This window comes from Pyrgilauda ruficollis, unplaced genomic scaffold (assembly GCF_017590135.1).
Source record: "Pyrgilauda ruficollis isolate IOZ18807 unplaced genomic scaffold, ASM1759013v1 scaffold40, whole genome shotgun sequence".
Lineage (NCBI taxonomy): Eukaryota > Metazoa > Chordata > Aves > Passeriformes > Passeridae > Pyrgilauda > Pyrgilauda ruficollis.
The window spans coordinates 6,780,417-6,797,423 of NW_024525490.1; the positions used below are offsets into that span (position 1 = coordinate 6,780,417).

A 17,007-nucleotide genomic window follows, 5' to 3' on the forward strand; every position below is an offset into this window, starting at 1 on the left:
TCATAAAAGTATGAATTTGCAACACAGTGAACAGGACCTACATGAATTACAAATAAAATCAAGTCTGTACCTGTCTGTACAGAAAACAGAGCGCTGGTGCTGAGTACCCAGATGGCTCCTAGGGCTGGCACCCAGTAGCCAGACTGCTGTGGTCAGTTCCTGGAGCTGATGCTCAGAGATCACATAATGCTTGTACTGGCAACATGGTTCAGTAAGAACAGGAGAAAAAGGAATGACAGCTTAATCCTGAAAGACTGGGTCTGGGACTAGATTTAAAAGATTCAAGCAGCTACCTCCAACCAGTCTGCACACCCAATGTGACTGGACACAGCTTAATTAATGAAGGCAGAGTGAGGGACTGGGGAAGGAAGGAATACAAATCTGCACCATGCACAAACCAGATGGGGAAACACTAGTAAAGGATTATAATACTCTCCAGGTGAATCTATATTAGCCTAAGTACATCTAAGCACCTAAATGCTTACAGGGTGGGAGAAACAATAACACGTAATTGTGGAAATGTCATCACCACCTCTAGAGTGTGGAATCTGTTTCTAAATTTGCAGCCTGGGAAAGCTGCCATATTGGCACTGATATGGCAGGCATTGGTACCTGCATCTGAGAAAAGGTGCAGACACAAGCATGGCAAACCTTTTCTAGCAGAGACTTGGAAATTGCAGCAGTACAGTGTGAACTGTCCCATTTATTGAGCACTACTCCACACATGTGGCACATTATGGCTTGCTCTTGATCTTAGGTAGGAGCCAGAAAATATGAAATAGTGGTTTTGTCCTAATTAGCAGGACACTGGAAATGAGTCTGACTGAACACATCCTCAAGCCTGAGACCTCTGAGAGGCATGGACTAAACTGGAGGCACAACACAATTTCCCCATATTTAAATCTCATGTTAGTTTCAATCCACCCATATTCCCTTAGATTACTTGAACATGACCGAAGGAGTCTTAAATTTTGTATTTTTGCTAATTCAGGAAAATATGACACACAGACTTCTCCCTTGCTGTAAAGTATTCTTTTTTCCTTTCTTTTTTTCCTCTTTTTTGTGTCTTTATGTTTATTTAATAAACTACAAAATATTTAAGAGATGAAAAGATTTTAAAATAAAGGAGCCCTTTGTGTTTATTGGTTTTTCCTTCTTCAATTTATAATAGGAAAAGCAAATTCTCTCATGTACCTTCATAGAGCCAGGTAATTTGGTTTGCTGGCAGAAATCACTGAAGAGTCTACTCCTGACAAGTTATTCCCAACAGGGGATAATTCTTTAAGCCCAGGATGAGATATGCCATTGTCTCAGCTGTTTCCTTGGAGCATTCTTACTGGGGAGTTATTTTCTTGCCTTTCTACTTGCTCCTTCCAGTATTCCATATAAAGCTGGATTAAAGATTGGCAGAGGGCCTCCAAAGCAAGAAAGCCACAGACCTGTAGGAACAAGTCCAGAGGAAGCCACTAAGTCGATGACAGGGCTGCAACACCTTTCCTATGAAGACACGGAAGAGTCTGAGAGAGCTGGGGCTGTTCAGCCTGGAGAAGAGACAGCTCTGGGGAGACCTTGTAGCAGCCTCCCACTTCCTAAAGAGGGCTTACAAGAAAGCTGGAGAAGGATTGCATGAGCACCATGTGGAGATATACCTCCATCAGGCATGTAGTCCTGAAGAGGAATAATACTTTTTAAGGCAGTAGGAATCCCGTGGGCACTTTTAATGGAAACTGTGACACACTGTTTTGGTTTATGTATTCATAGTTTTCTCCACTGTGCTGAAGAAGTTTCTCACACCTGGTAGAAGTCAGATGCAGTATCCAATTAACCACCCTATCCTTAGCAGGTAGGCACATGTTTGCAAATGTTAGTCTTCCCTATGCTGGTCTCTGGAGAGTAAAATGTAGAAATTTAGAAATGTTAATTAGTAATGAGTCAAAAGCTTATCTTTCTGGCTAACTCAATCTATCTAGCTTGACAGCTATTCCATATTTTATCTGTCTCTGAACTGCCACTTATAGATTTTATACCACATTTTTAATCATGTTTCTTCTCTACACCAAGTATTGTTTGTCAAGAGATCTTTATCCAGTCGCATAAAAAAGTGAAAGGTCATCAGTAAATGTGCATCAGTGTTTGAGATAAATTCCATGCAAGGACCTTCATTAATTTGACTTTAATGCACTGTAGTTTACCATACTTGTACATATTTTTAACTTAAAAATGGAAAGAAAAAGTAATAACTCTGCATGAAAAATACCGTGATTGGCAAAATCATGTGAAATGAAATCAGCTCCACCTTTCTTTTTATTCTCTACCTTTTCATTATAAAGCTATGGAGCCAAGACTGCAGAAAATTGCCTAATCTTTTCCTTGGAACACACTCCTTCTAAACAGTATTTGTAAAATGTTTGAGGCTGGTTGAATTAGCAGAGGGCACAGCTATCTTCATTGGGTTATTTTTCTTTTCCAGCCTGGACATCATCCAAACTGATTTCTACTCTTGCTCTTGCAGTGCACAGTCTGAAGTGGTAAAGAACAGAGATGTGTCCCAACGACTTTGATTATGAGCCTTGCTCGCACACTCCAAATAAACACTGGGACTAAAATGCTCTGATGGAGTACTGAAGTTTTTTATCAACTTTTTGTCCTTGATCTTGTCCTGTCTCTCTCTGTCAGTTCTATGTAATTCATCATTCTGCTTTTCTGCATACCCAGTATTGAACAAGTAACAATGCATGATATGTCCCATTGACTCACAAACAAATAATGACAAATTATCCCATTATATGAGTGTATCAATATGGTTGACTACTTACTTCCCTGATATTGTATATCTCATCAGAACTGAGCACAAAAAAATGGGAGTTAGAAAAAATCAACTATACTTTGAAAAAAAATCTTAACAAAGTGAAGAGAATAAAGTGACAGAGAAAAAAGAGAATAAAGGTTTCGTTATCTTTGAATTTTCTGTTACAAGTTAAAATTAATGTTCCTTCAGCATTGACTAGCAATACGTCTCAGACCACAGTTTTAAAATACACTGCAAAAAACTGCAAATACACTGCATGACACATTAAGGGGGCAGAAAGAGATAAAGACTTCAGGTTACAGAACTGCCATCAGATTATACACTTTTTTTATATTACCACTGACTAACTGTGAACAGTTACCAGCTCAGTATCTGGCTCCAAGATCAGCAGCCATATACAGTGTGGGATGAATAGTATAGAGTTCTCCTAAAGATCTGCTCATATTTCATAGAATCACAGAATTACGGAATCATCAAGGTTTGAAGAGGCCTTCACAATCATCCAGTCAAGGCAAAAACCTGGCACCACCATAATCACCATATCCCCAATATCACATCCAGACGCCTTTCAAATGCTTCCAGAGATGGTGGCTCCACCACATTCCTGGTCAGCATATTCCAATGACTAACAACTCTTTAAATTATCTCTTTTTGGTAATATCTAATCTGAATCTCCCACAGTGCAATTTATGGCCATTTCCTCTTGTCCTGCCCCTTGAAACATGGCAGAAGAGACTGATCCCCACCTCCCTACAGCCTCCTTTCAGGTGGCTGCAGAGAGCAAGGAGGTTCCTCCTGAGTCTTCTCCAGACTAGACATCCACAGTTCCCCAAGTTGCTCCTCACAGGACCTGTTTCCCAGACCCTTCAGCAGCTTCACTGTCCTCCTTTGGACACGCCCCAGACCCTCAATATCTTCTTTGGTGAGAGGCCCAGAACTGAACAAAGTGTTTGAGGTGTGGCCTCAGCAGTGCTGAGTACAGGGGGACAATCACAGCCCTGGTCCTGCTGGCCACTCTATTGCTGACACAGGCCAGGATGCCCCTGGCCTTCTTGGCCACCTGGGCTCACACTGGTCATGTTCAGCTGCTGCTGACCAGCAGCCTCAAATTCCTTTCATCAGAGCAACCCTCAAGCCAGTCTTCTCTAAGTGATACACAGGGCTGCTGCAAAGACAAATTATTTGCAAAGACAATATTGAAAAAAGAATGGAAATTACTACCAAGTGTTGTACTTTACAGTCTTCCAAGCTGTGGTGGGTTGACCCTGACTGGACACCAGGTGCCCACCAAAGCAGCTAAATCACTCCTCTCCTCAGATGGACAGAGAAAATAGAATGAGATTACGTAGCTTGCGATAAGGACAGGGAAAGATCACTCACCAGTGTGGCCATCATTAGAACTTGTCGGCCAGAATACTTCTTTAAATTTAAGCTCCTGCTGAATTCTGAGGCGAAAGTGGGGCTTGTCTGCTCTCATCCCATGACAACCTCTTGCTGTCATGGAAAAAACAGGCTTGACTTGGGAAAAAATTGTCAATCAAATGAGTGTAGGGTAATGAGAAATAAAACCAGTTCTTAAAATATTTGCCCTCTTCCTTCCTTTCTTCCTGGGCTCAACTTCAATTCTGAATTCTCTTCCTACTCCCCCACAACTGGCACAGGTTGATGGGCCACATGGGCTGTGGATGAGGCCTCTGCCACTCCCTCCTCCTTAGTGAAAGAACTATTCATACTCTTCCCACATTCCAGTGTGGGGTCCTCCCATGGGAGACAGTCATCCATGAACTTCTCCAACATGAGTCCTTTCTATAGGCTACAGTTCTTCACAGTATGGATTTTCCACAGGGTCCTGCCATCAAACTGCTCCTGTGTGGGCTCTTCTCTTCACGGGTCCACAGGTCCAGCCAGATCTTGCTGTAGTGCAGGCTTCCCATGGGGTCAAAGCCTGGGATCCTCCATGGCCTGCAGGTGGATATCTTCTCCACTGTGGGCTCCATGGGCTGGAGGGGGACAGCTGCCCCACCATGGTCTTAACCATGGGCTGCAGGGGAACCTTGCCACTCAAACCCACTTTGCTCGCTGGAAACTCTGGGAAGTCCAAGGAGGAAAAGATAGGGCCTGCTAGAGCTGCAGGGTGGTTCAGTGCCAGCTGAGGGTTCAAGGTGGTAGTAAAATACTCCTGATGTCTGGAAGACTGCTGTATCAAGACTTAGTGATCCACTTAATGGGTCATTCAGGTGTATAACTTTCCCTCCCCACCTCTAGGACTTACGGATTCCTTTTATCTGTCTTGTGACATCAGTAATCATGGAGTCATCAGTTTTAATTTGGGAACTGAAATTTGAAATAATAAAAGTGACTTCACTGCTCAGAGATGAAACTATGATTCTGAAAAACTACTAGTACAGCAGTGACATTAATAGTGTGCGAGCGTGTCTACATGTGTTTTTTACAATTTTTATGACATTCGTCACATTGGAGGCATGAAGGAAATTAAGGCCCAGAGAAAACAAAATAACCCAGAAAATAAATCCTCTTAAACAGTAAGAAGAGCAACCCTGCAGATTTTTTTGCTGAGGAAATTCCTTTTGGGCATCTGCTGCCACCAAACTGCACAGCTCAGTCTGCAGACCCAAACAGCTCTGAAGGTGACATTGAGTGCCAAACATAGCTGCACAGAAGCAATTCACTTGCAGGCTGATTTTCACTCTACAGAACTTGAAGCAAGTGACTATTCCCACTTTAACACTTTGAAATTAATTTTATACACGGGGGAATACATCCCACAAAAAACCTGTTGGAATTCTTGGGGCTGTGAAACATCACCATAAGTGTTGCTCAGAAAGGTTTCGAGGAAGAACCTTACAGATTGCTGTGAATGACCCTTTCCAGGGTGTGTTTGCTAAATACAGTGTCACAGTTAGGACTCTGCTTCATGTTGTCACATATGTGAACATATGTAAAACTAAACCACTGAAGTTTGGTCTAAAAACTGCAAATGACACAATTATGCATTTTAGCAACACACGTGTCTTTGAAATCCTTCTCCCTTTAAATCTGCATTTGTACCTACAAAGTGCTTGCTCTTGATTCTCAGCTCAACAAAAGGCCTCATGTTATGACCAACATGTTCCCAAAAGAGCCCCATTTCTTGTGCAACATATTATTACAAACAACACCAGGTGTACATTTCCAGTCCTGGTGAATGAACCGTTTCTGCTTCACTTGCATTTAGGAGGCCATTACCATCCTGCAGTACAATGATACACTGATATTTACTATTTAGGAATTCTGCATCTTATATATCAAAATTTCTTACACTCAGATATTTCAAGCATAGTGATCTTACATTTTACAGACTGTATCAATCGCCTGGAAATGCGTTTATTCTGTGTTTAGATAGAATTGTAAACAAAAATACAAAAAAAAAGAAAAATGAAATAAAGGCTGATTACAGAGAAAAAAAAAAAAAAAAAAAAAAAAAAAAAAAAAAAAAAAAAAATTAAATAAAGGCTGATTACAGAGGTGGTAAAAATTTAAGAACTCTAATCAACTCTGTGATACTAAACACTGGAGGAGATATATAGTGTGCAAAAAACAAAATGCAAGCAACTTTTGCTAATTTAAATGTGAAAGAAAATTTATCAGACTAAGGGCTTGAATGATGGCTGCTTTCACAAAAATCTACTGAAAAACCAAAGCTCAATAACTGGACTCAGTTTAAATTATATAGATCCCTTTATCTGCGCTTAAAGAACCAAAGTCGTTTGGGGGAGTTAGTCAATCTGCCCATGTAGACATTGGCTCTACAGTCTCATAGTCTCTTTTCCAATGTGTTCTCTCCTTCCTTCCCTTCTCCTTCCAGCCAAGATGGAAGTCACAGAGGCATTTAACTCTGCAAATCAAGTCAGGTCCCATCCCTATCCCAGGAGCCACCAGCCCATCACAGGTCCATCTCTGTAATTCCAGAGGAGCTCAGAGCACAACAGGACCCAAAATAAGGATTCAGAGGAAGGAACATCTTGTCCAGATCCCTCCCAGGGCTGTCAGGATACCTTCAGCCCTAGTGTCAAGGTGTAACACACCCCATGATGAGTCAACAGTGGATCACCTTTTGGACAGAGGGGTGTAACTACCATTGGGTATGGGACACATCATGAGACGTAGGTGAAGAACATTTTGGAATAGCACAGGAGTTCTGGGGGTCTAAAAGAGAAAATTAGGTGATTTGGGGAGGAACAAGTGAGCAAAATAGAGGGATACAGAGACAATAAGGGCCAGGCACCTATAAATAGATCAGAATGCTTGTCTGGCCATGTCCTCTACCTGATCAATGTGGCCTGTACTCTCTTCTGTTTTGTATTATCATTCCCCCTTCCCTCGTGCTGTAGCTGTGTAGGTTCGAGAGACATTTCAATGTATAATGGTCAACTTGCAGTCAAAATAACATGGTCCTCTAAGGATACAAGCAAGAAAAATGTGTAGTGAGAGATAATGCATCTTGTTATGTATATTTGGAAAAATGGATATGTTTTTGGAAACTTTTATTGATGTCTGAAACAAGCATAACAAAAATAAACTCAGAGCCATTGTCATCAGCCTGCTTAGACTGCAGTATGCTCCATCTGATTCAGAAATGTAAGAAAAGTCCTTGTTAGTCCCAGACCTTGTCTGTTTTTCCATATTTATATAGGTTTGTCTAACAGAAGTTACTATCTGTCCTTACATTTTTGTCTCATTTATCATATTTACAATCATCCTGTAATTTTCTTCACTTTTTGAGTGTTATGCATTTCACACAAAATGATGTTCTTTTAGCTTGTCACAATTTGGTTTTTCTTAATTTTTTTTCTCTTTCTGTTTTTTTTTCATTTAATAGTGACAATAGTTTTATTTAACCTAGTAATTCTGTGAATTATAACTTTTCCTTACATATATTGCTGTTGTTCTTAGCATGACTTCCAACCCTTAACAGAGGGCAATTGGAGCTCTGATATGGGAAAACCTGTATCTGTGGGCTCATTTATGGCTCTGTCCACATCTTTATTTATCCTTACTGTGTCTTTTGCAAATAATCTCTGTTGGTAGGAGCAGCCAAGCTGGCATGAAATTGTAATTCTATTTGGTACATTAGTTATGTTCATTTTATCAAATAATCACTGTGACATCTCACTTGTTCTGTGCTGATGAAGACCAACTATTATTTGATAAACATTTTGATAAACAGCTTTTCTTCAGTGTTTCAGACACAAAGTAGCAAGCATTATGTTGTAATCTGAATAGTAGAGACAATATTATTGTGTATCTTAAACAAAAGATGATTCATTTAAAATCTGTGCTTCTATGCCTTAATTTTTTATGGATCATTTCTTTCTATTAAATTTATTATCTGGGACACACATTTTGTCATAGCAAACAATTAAGTTTGCCTTCCGCTTCTAAAATAATTTAAATTGTTCTATCATTTTAATTAGGCAATCTATCATTATCTTCAAATATCTCCCAGAAGTATGGCTTTGATGTGGCTGGGGCTATCCATAAGGATACATCCATCCTCCACTGCATTGTGGCTCTCTTTCTCCTTCTTAGCTTTAGAAATGTAATAAAGGGCCTCTTGAAACTCATTTCAAGACTACTGTCTGTGCTCAGGTATTTGTACTCCTTCTACATCATTAAGATACAGTTCAACAAAATAATTTTTCATATTCCGGTAATAGTTTCTTATGTTGTCAGCTGATCACCTTAGATTTATGTTCTGCAAAGCTGAGTGTTCTTTCCCATTTTGCTTGTTTATAGTGATGGTCCAGACAGTTTTCCCTTTCCACTCATTAAAATTAATTCTTTCTGTGGTTCTAAAGAATCCAGTTTTGTAGCCCAATCTAACAAATGAATTCCTGTATTTTCTCTCAATTTACGCTCTCAATTTTTATGCAGTCTCTCAATTTAGAGACAATTAAATACAAAGATCTGCAGAAGAGCCTCATTGAACAGCTACAGGGAAAAAACATTAGATGATACTCAGTGCTGACAGATGTAAATTGGGGTAGATTACAGAAACAGTCCTAGCCTTAAACAGAGAACAGTGGGCTCTGACCTCACCATCAGCTTTCAAAGGAAGAGGTGTTGGAAATTTTAATAAGCACTTTCATGAATATGTCAGTGTACTCATAAAAGAAAACAGAATGGGAAACAGAAAGAAAACAGAAATGGGTTAAGTAAGGGCAGAGAGTAAGACAGAAAAATGTCATACACCACTGTATAAAGCAGTGGCATTATCAGACCTTGAATATAGCACCTTGAATCAGCTCTGGAGCCTCATTTTAAAGAGGTTGCAGTGGAATTGAGAAGGAACAAAGAAATGCAGCTTGGATGACTAGAGATGCAGCAAATGAAGTACCAGTGTATTTTTACTGTAAATTAGGAAAATTTACCCAGAAATTATCATACATGTTTCATACATTCATTTCTACTATTTGCTATCAAGTATCATGGTTAGATGAAACCAGATAAAAAAATAAATGTTCATCTACCAAAAATTTTGGATATAAAAATTTTAAATAAGACTTAAATATGTACATGATATGATGAAAACCAACCTGATCATTATTTAATATTTATTTGAAAAGGCACTTCATGTGTACCACTAAATAAGTTCAGAACCAGTGATTATTTTCTATATGTAGGTTTTTCAATCATTACTTCTTGCTGTATTCACTGTTAGGGGAAAGAATACCTTGCCTGTTCACACACAGGAATTCCTGACCTAGAACAATCATTATAATCAATGCTCAAGGAATAAAAGTCCCTCCTTTGTGACTTCCAAAGTGACCTATTTCCTTTGCTTTATTATTTTCACTTCATCCTATTTCCTGTTTCAGAACAAAGCACTTAGTAAATTTTAAATTGTCCTTCTTTTTGACCTGAAAAATTAATGAAATTATGGTATATGGTGGTATTTTTACAATCCAGAAAGTCTTATTTTTACACTGCTTTAATATGCCAAATGTACGAAGTAATGCTTCTGTAAGCAGATGAAAAAATCAAACTACAGGAGAAATCAATTTCTCCAAAGGAGCTCTCACTTGAGTCTCTTGGTTTTTCTCCAAGTGATTTACTAAAACATCAAATGCTATCTGGTATGTCCTAGCTTCTCTGAGTAAACTCTCAGCTTTTGATCCCTCCGTCTACCTTTCTCTGGCTGGAACTTTAATGAAACCACACATGGGAAGGATAATCAGCTTAGCCATTCTTCGTGTGTGATTGGATTTTGGGCTGTGTTTTTAGCTGGGGAGGTAATGAATTTCAGTGTTTTACCTTCAAAACCTTTGACATGTTCCTTACCACAGCTTTTATGAATTATAGAAAGTAGGACCAACGCATGAAGAAATTCTTTCTTACCATCATTGCAGAGGATGCCAGACCTTCCATATGGACACAAGCAAACAGCATCTCGCCTGGACTTTGGAAAACATGTAGCACCGTTTCCACATGGATTTTCATCACAAGTTGCAAACTGGCAGAGTTTTCCAGTGTAGAGTTTAGGGCATTCACAATACCAATTTTCTTCATCACTGACAAATTTAAATTACAACAAACAAACAAACAAAAAATGTAAGTACCAAAATGCATTTAAAACAAGCAGAATAGGATTTACACTCAGAGAAAATCTGTGACATCTGACTTATGATCAGATATCTGTTTTTACTAGTGTTACTGATTAGACATGCCAGAATGCCTTACTAGCACTTTAGATGACAGCTTCTTTTGGGTTTAATTTTAAATATTAATTTTTCTTACTTTTTCTGGTGAGATATGTGACTTTTCTAATGTCTCACTAGTTATTTGTGCTGTTCCTTTCATAGCATAGTCAAAATAACTGCTACAGAAGAACAGGTCTTCTATTATGTCTAAAAAATTGAAAGTATGTGAGAACAAAAAATGATTTTGTAAATGGAAACATTATTTGTATATTCAGGTACTACATACAGTTTGTATGGATACAGTAGGATGTACAAAATCTTGAAATATGAACACTTGCAGTAGCGATTATGTTGAACTTGAAACAGAATAAACAGGTATATCTCTGCTATCATATAACTTATGTTCTCAGTCGTAGAAAGAATATTAGAACAGGCAAGGATAAAAATAAGTTGTAACCAGTCTTGAGGGTTGACAAAGCCAACATTTAGAAATGTATATATTCTGGTTGTACCAATTTTTTTTATAGCACTCAAAGATAGCACAATGACAGATATGGTAGGAAAACTGAAGCAGATGGGAAAACAAAAGAGTGCAAGACATTCCCATCTATGACTTATTATAAATACAGTTTCACAAAAGGTCTTATTTGATTTTTCCCTTATATTATGGCTAAAAATAGATGACAGCTGGATAGGTCAATTCATGTGGTTGTTCAGTATTCATGTATATCCTCAGTATTGAACAGAAACATATCTGCCTTCTACTTGAAAAGGTCACATGTGCCCGTGGGTATAAATGCAGAAGATATGGTGCACACTGTATCAAATCACACTCATTGTGCTTTTCCAATAATAGCATAATCATTAGGATGAACACTGATAAAATTTCAAATACATGTGATTTCTAAAAATTCATTATCTGTTTATAATAGTCACACAATCAGGTTAAAGAAAATAATCTGAAGCTGAAAGACCTCCTGTATTTTTTAAAAGAGGGAAATAAGTAATTCTTGTGACAGTCCTTGCCCACAGCAGTTGATTAGTGTGCTCCTAAACTGACCACCCGCAGAGCTGGGGAGTGAGGATCTCAGCTTGAGAGTCTACCAGAATGAATCTCATGAATAATGCCTCCAGACACCTTTGCAAAAGAAAATTGCTACCAGCTGCAATAATAAATTTCTGTGTGTAGCCTATTCTATTTATAGATCTGCTGCAGACAGCATGAGAGGAATCTAAATGACCTACTGGATTGCTTTCATTTGTGTTGAGAAGTGTTGAGAATCCTGCTTTCAGAGGTTTTAAGATCAACATTGCACAGTTCAGCTAATTAAAAAAGCATTAATAAACTGAATTATTCCTGGAAATTTACAATTGTGGGTGACGATTTTTAGTTATAAAATGTATTCAGCTTTTTATAGAAGAAAAGGTGGATCATCGCTGCTGACTGTCATAAGACACAGACTTTAGTCTTCAACTTTGAAGAAAAAAATTTCATGCATTCTTTTAATGACCTGTATATGTGAACATTGTCCATTTCTTTTTATAGTCTTGCTTTTGCTATTGTGGAGATGATTAAAAATAGCAGGAGTCATAACAAATGGTGAGTAGTTTACAGTTTACAAAATGAGCAATGTTATGACATTTCATTATTGATGCTGTAAGATTCTAATAACAAAGAAGAGTGATTCCTGATAAGGCAAAGAAAACAGTTTTTAAAAAGCTCTACAAAATATAAAACTTGAAAGTATAACAGCTAACCACAGAGAAAGAAAATTATCACATCCATTTCACAAGAATTAGCATACAAATCCCCAAAATAACGTATTATTTTTCAAAGCATGCCGTAACTGTACTAGGCTAAGAGAAGGATGAGATCTCCCATATTTTTCTGAATTAATCTCAGATGAAAGAAACACATAATGTTCAAATGACCAAGAACTTTTCCCAGGTAGATTTCACAATTTCATGACGACTTGCTACCCTTTATGAATGCAAGAAGCAATTGAAAGGGGACAGAAAATTAGAACAGTAATATCTTTTGCCTATGCTGTAAACCTGTGAATGACTCAAAAAAAAATCTTATTGGATAATTACATACATGAGCTGAAAAAAGTGAAAAACAAGGAAAATACCAGAATTTTGAAGCTGCAGAACAAGAAACAAATTTGGAGTGTTTTGTGGAAATGTGTTATATGCCCACATTAGTGTTTGAGTTCAGATCTAGAGCATGGTTTTGCAGAAAATCTCCTGGTTGCTCCCTGTTGAAATGCCTTGTTCCACATTGTGTCTCTATAGTACATGAACTGAATTTCTTTCTGATGAACCTGCACCAGATGATTGTCTTACAGCTCAGGTTGCTTCAGCTGTATGGACTCGGCATTCAGACCTAGACCAGGTCTAGTGTGAGTCAAAACTTCTTGAAACATAAATAATGGGAATGTTAGGTCCTCAGCCCTAATTGATTTGACCTGAAAATCTATGCCTGTTGAACTATATTACCTACTAATGTGTATGCAGAATTATAAGCCATGAAAAGAGAATCATGCAGTCATGGTATATATTACATACAAAACAACCCTCCAGATTTTATGCTAGAGCACTGACGAACGCCAGGAGTAAATAGAGAAAAAAATCCCCAAACAACCCCTGACTATTCAGAGACTTATGAAGGAAGAAAGACACAAACAGTGAAAGCAAATGGGAAAAAAGACAGAAATAGTGCAGAAAAGGAGTGAAAGAGACAAGAAGAGTGTTTCTAGAGCACCATCACCTCATGCTTTCAGGATTATGATACAGGGAAAAAAAGTGTAGGGAAAAAAATTGTAGGGAAAATGAACTATTCCCTGACATTCTTATAATCCTCTGAAATGGTAAGGGACATATTTTGTATTACAGTTTCCCATGTTAAAATATTCCTTTGATCTTTGGTTTAGATATTAGATTGGAAAGAAAGTCACCAAGAAATATTTGCATGATATGACACGGTATTGGTAATTCAGTAATACAATTTCTCTCCTTGAATCAAGGTTAGCGCAGTGACTGATTTAATGAAATCAAAGTTTTCTATAATATTGACAGCTTTGGGATGCCAACCCAGATTATGGTAAGTTATTTATTTTAAATATTGCACAATACAGAAGAGACTGGATTGTAATACATTAGTAATCCAGGCATAGCTGTATTTAACCAGCTGTTAAAACCCTGCTTTTGACTTAAATCAATTCTGTTTTTGAAAGAAAATATTATAATCCCTTTTCACAATGTGTCACAGACATCATCTGTACTCTATTGACAGTGTTGTGTCTGCTAAAAGCAGAGTATAATTTTCTATATTCCTGTGCTTTTTCCATCTCTAAAGTGGGAGTACAATGAAAGCACATGCCCTTTGTGTAGTTTTATGCAAGAGGGCTTCCCTGAAAGGAAGCATACTCAACACCCATTAATCAAGATTTTAAGGTCCCTTAACACAAAGCATTCTATGATTCTATGATTCCATGGTTGTACTGTGTGTCACAATGCGTTCAATGTTTAATGACATAGGTTCTTTTCGTGCCCTCATTATATTATCTGTAACGAAGTTGGAAGTTGGAAGCTCCTTCAGTCAATAAGCAGTAGATGTACTTCATTTTATTTTCAGGTTGTTACTATTATGTTTTTGTAGCACTCTTTTGTTTTAAATTACTGGAAAATGAAAGGACCATCATACATTTTCAGTTTAAGCTTTAAGTTGAATTATGCTTCATGCAAAGATTCATTAAATTGCTTTCCAGAAAACACCAGCATAATATAAAAGCAATTACAATCTCCTTTTGAAAGCTTTGTGTAATAGACAAATCCACAGAAACTCTCTGCAGCCAAAGGAATAACCTTATCTCATCAATAATCTTAAAAATATCAAAGGACAATATATAAAGGAGGTGTTTCTTCCTTGTGCACAGCAGGTGTTTTTTAGTATGTTATACATCTGCCAATCTTCCCTTCCATTATACAGCTCCCAAAATCAATTCAGCTTTCACGCTGCTTTAGTACTTTTCACTCAGGTTTCCTCAATTACGGTATCTTGTCTAGCTCTGAATTCTTTTGTTATCTTTACTGTTTTGAATCATTTTTCCCTCTGTTTGGAAGCATTATTCTGCAAGTTCTGTCAGTTCACTTTAATTTGCTTTGCCTTTCACTGAAAGCAATTTTGTATTGGGTTTTTGTGATCAGGTTTTGGTAGTGGCAGGGACCTACAAGGGTGGCTTCTATGGGAAGCTGCCAGAAGATTCCCCCATGTCCAACAGAGCCAATGGCAGGAGGCTGTGAGATGGACCTGCCACTGGCCAAGGCCAAGTCCATCAACAAAGATTGCAATGCCTCTGGGATCATGTTGTTAAGAAGCAGAAAAAAAGGCCTGGCGGTAGCCTGTGCTGGAGCAGGATCCTGGCAGGTCCATGGCCCTGTGGAGAGAGGAGCCATGCTGAAACAGGTTTGTTGGCAGGACGTGTGTCCCTGTGCCTTGGGACACAGACTGGAGTAGTTCTGAAGTACTGCAGCCCACAGGCCTTTGTGCCTGAAGAAGTTCATGAAGGACTGTTTCCTGTAGGAGGAATCCCACACTGGAGCAGGAGAAGAGTGAGGAGCCCTCCCATTGAGGAGGAAGGAGCAGCAGAGACTTGTGGTGAAATGACTGCAACCCACATTCCCCACACCCCTGTGCCACTGTGGGGGTGGAGGTAGAGAATTCGGAAATGAAGTTGAGGCCAGAAAAAAGGAAGGGGTGAAGGGAAGGTGATTTAAGATTTGGTTTTATTTCTCTTTGCCCTACTCTGATTAGATTGGCAAGAATTTTTTTTTTTTTCCCCAAGTCAAGCCTGTTTTGCCCATGACAGCCTGACCCATGAGTCTTTCATTATATCTTCTCTCCCTTGTTCAGCTGAGGAGAATAGAGCAGCTCTGGTGGGCACCTGATGCCCAGCCACGCTCAACCCACCACAATTTTCTAAACTGCTTTTCTTTATATGAAGGCTGTCTTTAAACCATGACCAAATCACTAGTGAATTAAGTTGGTTTAGAAAACTCATAGGGAAAATGTTTTGAGATTGGTTGTGTGCACTCATGGAGGAACTATTTGGCTTAAAATTTTCTTTGGGGCAGACCTAGAGTTATACTGGTTCTATCACAGACTAAATAGGCCCTCACTTTTAAATGATGTTTCTGAATTATTCAATTTAGATTCAAATATTGGAGTGGAAAGGTTACAATCCCACTTCAAAAGGAGAGCATGAGGGACAAAAAGGTTCCAACAGCTTACTTGCCTCTTGTCAACACAGAAGAAGAACATTGTGTACAAACTGATTCAACTCTAGCAGAAAATTAATTTATAGGAACCATACAAAGCTTTATCTATCTCAGTCAGACGGAAATGAGCATCTGCTCTATCTTACCATTAAGCATATTAGTTTCCTGGAGCAAGAACACACTCTTTAAGCAATACCTAAACTGTAGAAAGCTTCCTGCAGTTTGATTTAGCTGTGATTTAGCAAGGAGAGTGTTTGATTTATGGAAATAATGAAGGAAGAGAAACTCTTGCTTATTGGCAGATTTTCTATTTCAGACCTTCAAAAGTGCCATTATTCTCAGGAGTTCAGGATGGTTTTAATTTATTTTGCAGTGTACTAATTGAACTCACTAACACAGTACTAACTTTTCAGGATCATGAAACCTACTCTGGGGTGTTTTATAAGCACTCTTTCACTCCATTTTCCACTCACTTGGTCAACATGCAGGATTCCACAACCATCCCATGAAGGATACATATCCACTAAAATGTATGATGCATAGAAAGTTCTGCCTGGTAACATGTCAGCTATGATCATTCCTGTCACAAGAAGATGCACAATTGTGGTATCAAGCACTTTTAGACGTGTAACACTTAATGACAGATGGTTAAGGATCCCTCAGAAAAAGTACAGCAAGTAATCATTGGTAAAAACAATATCTATCTGGGCAGAAATCCATTCCCTGGCCACATCAAGGAAGAGAAATAATGATCTGTCAGGCTGGATCCAGTGCAAGGGCTATAATTAGCTCTGACATTACTCCTTTCCCAGACTCAGTCTTTTCAGTTAAATCTAAATTTTGTCCTTCCTTGTGTTTATGCGAATAATAGTCAATAGATGTTGACATATGATAAATGTATTTATAAAAATTATTTTTTTTAAAGTTGAAAGGCTATGATTTTGATAATGGAAAATTTGGACTATGTGAAACACATCCAGGGAAGCATATAAATATTTTCAGCAGCATAAGGTTGAAGGCAGATCTCCACATCTTACTGAAATCATATGTAGCCTAAATTCTGTTTGCCCTTCAAAAATCTATCATAATTCCTTATGACAGAGGATTTCCATTTGCTCTCAGCAGTCCCTAGGGCTCTAAACAGCCTTTGCTTCAATATCTCTACTATTTGCAGTAGGACTTGGGAATACCATACCCAAAGCAGTGACATTGAACATT

The 17,007-nt window shown here is 38.3% G+C and overlaps 1 protein-coding gene across 1 annotated transcript in view; it reads right to left on the bottom strand.

Annotated features, from left to right (window-relative positions):
• The window catches only part of EYS (eyes shut homolog), a 610,207-nt gene that overhangs the window by 40,522 nt on the left and 552,678 nt on the right, over nucleotides 1–17,007 (bottom strand). Inside the window, exon 32 of the mRNA XM_041477332.1 lies at nucleotides 10,208–10,380. Coding sequence (XP_041333266.1) covers nucleotides 10,208–10,380 — 173 coding nt within the window. The remainder of the gene's footprint in view (nucleotides 1–10,207; nucleotides 10,381–17,007) is intronic.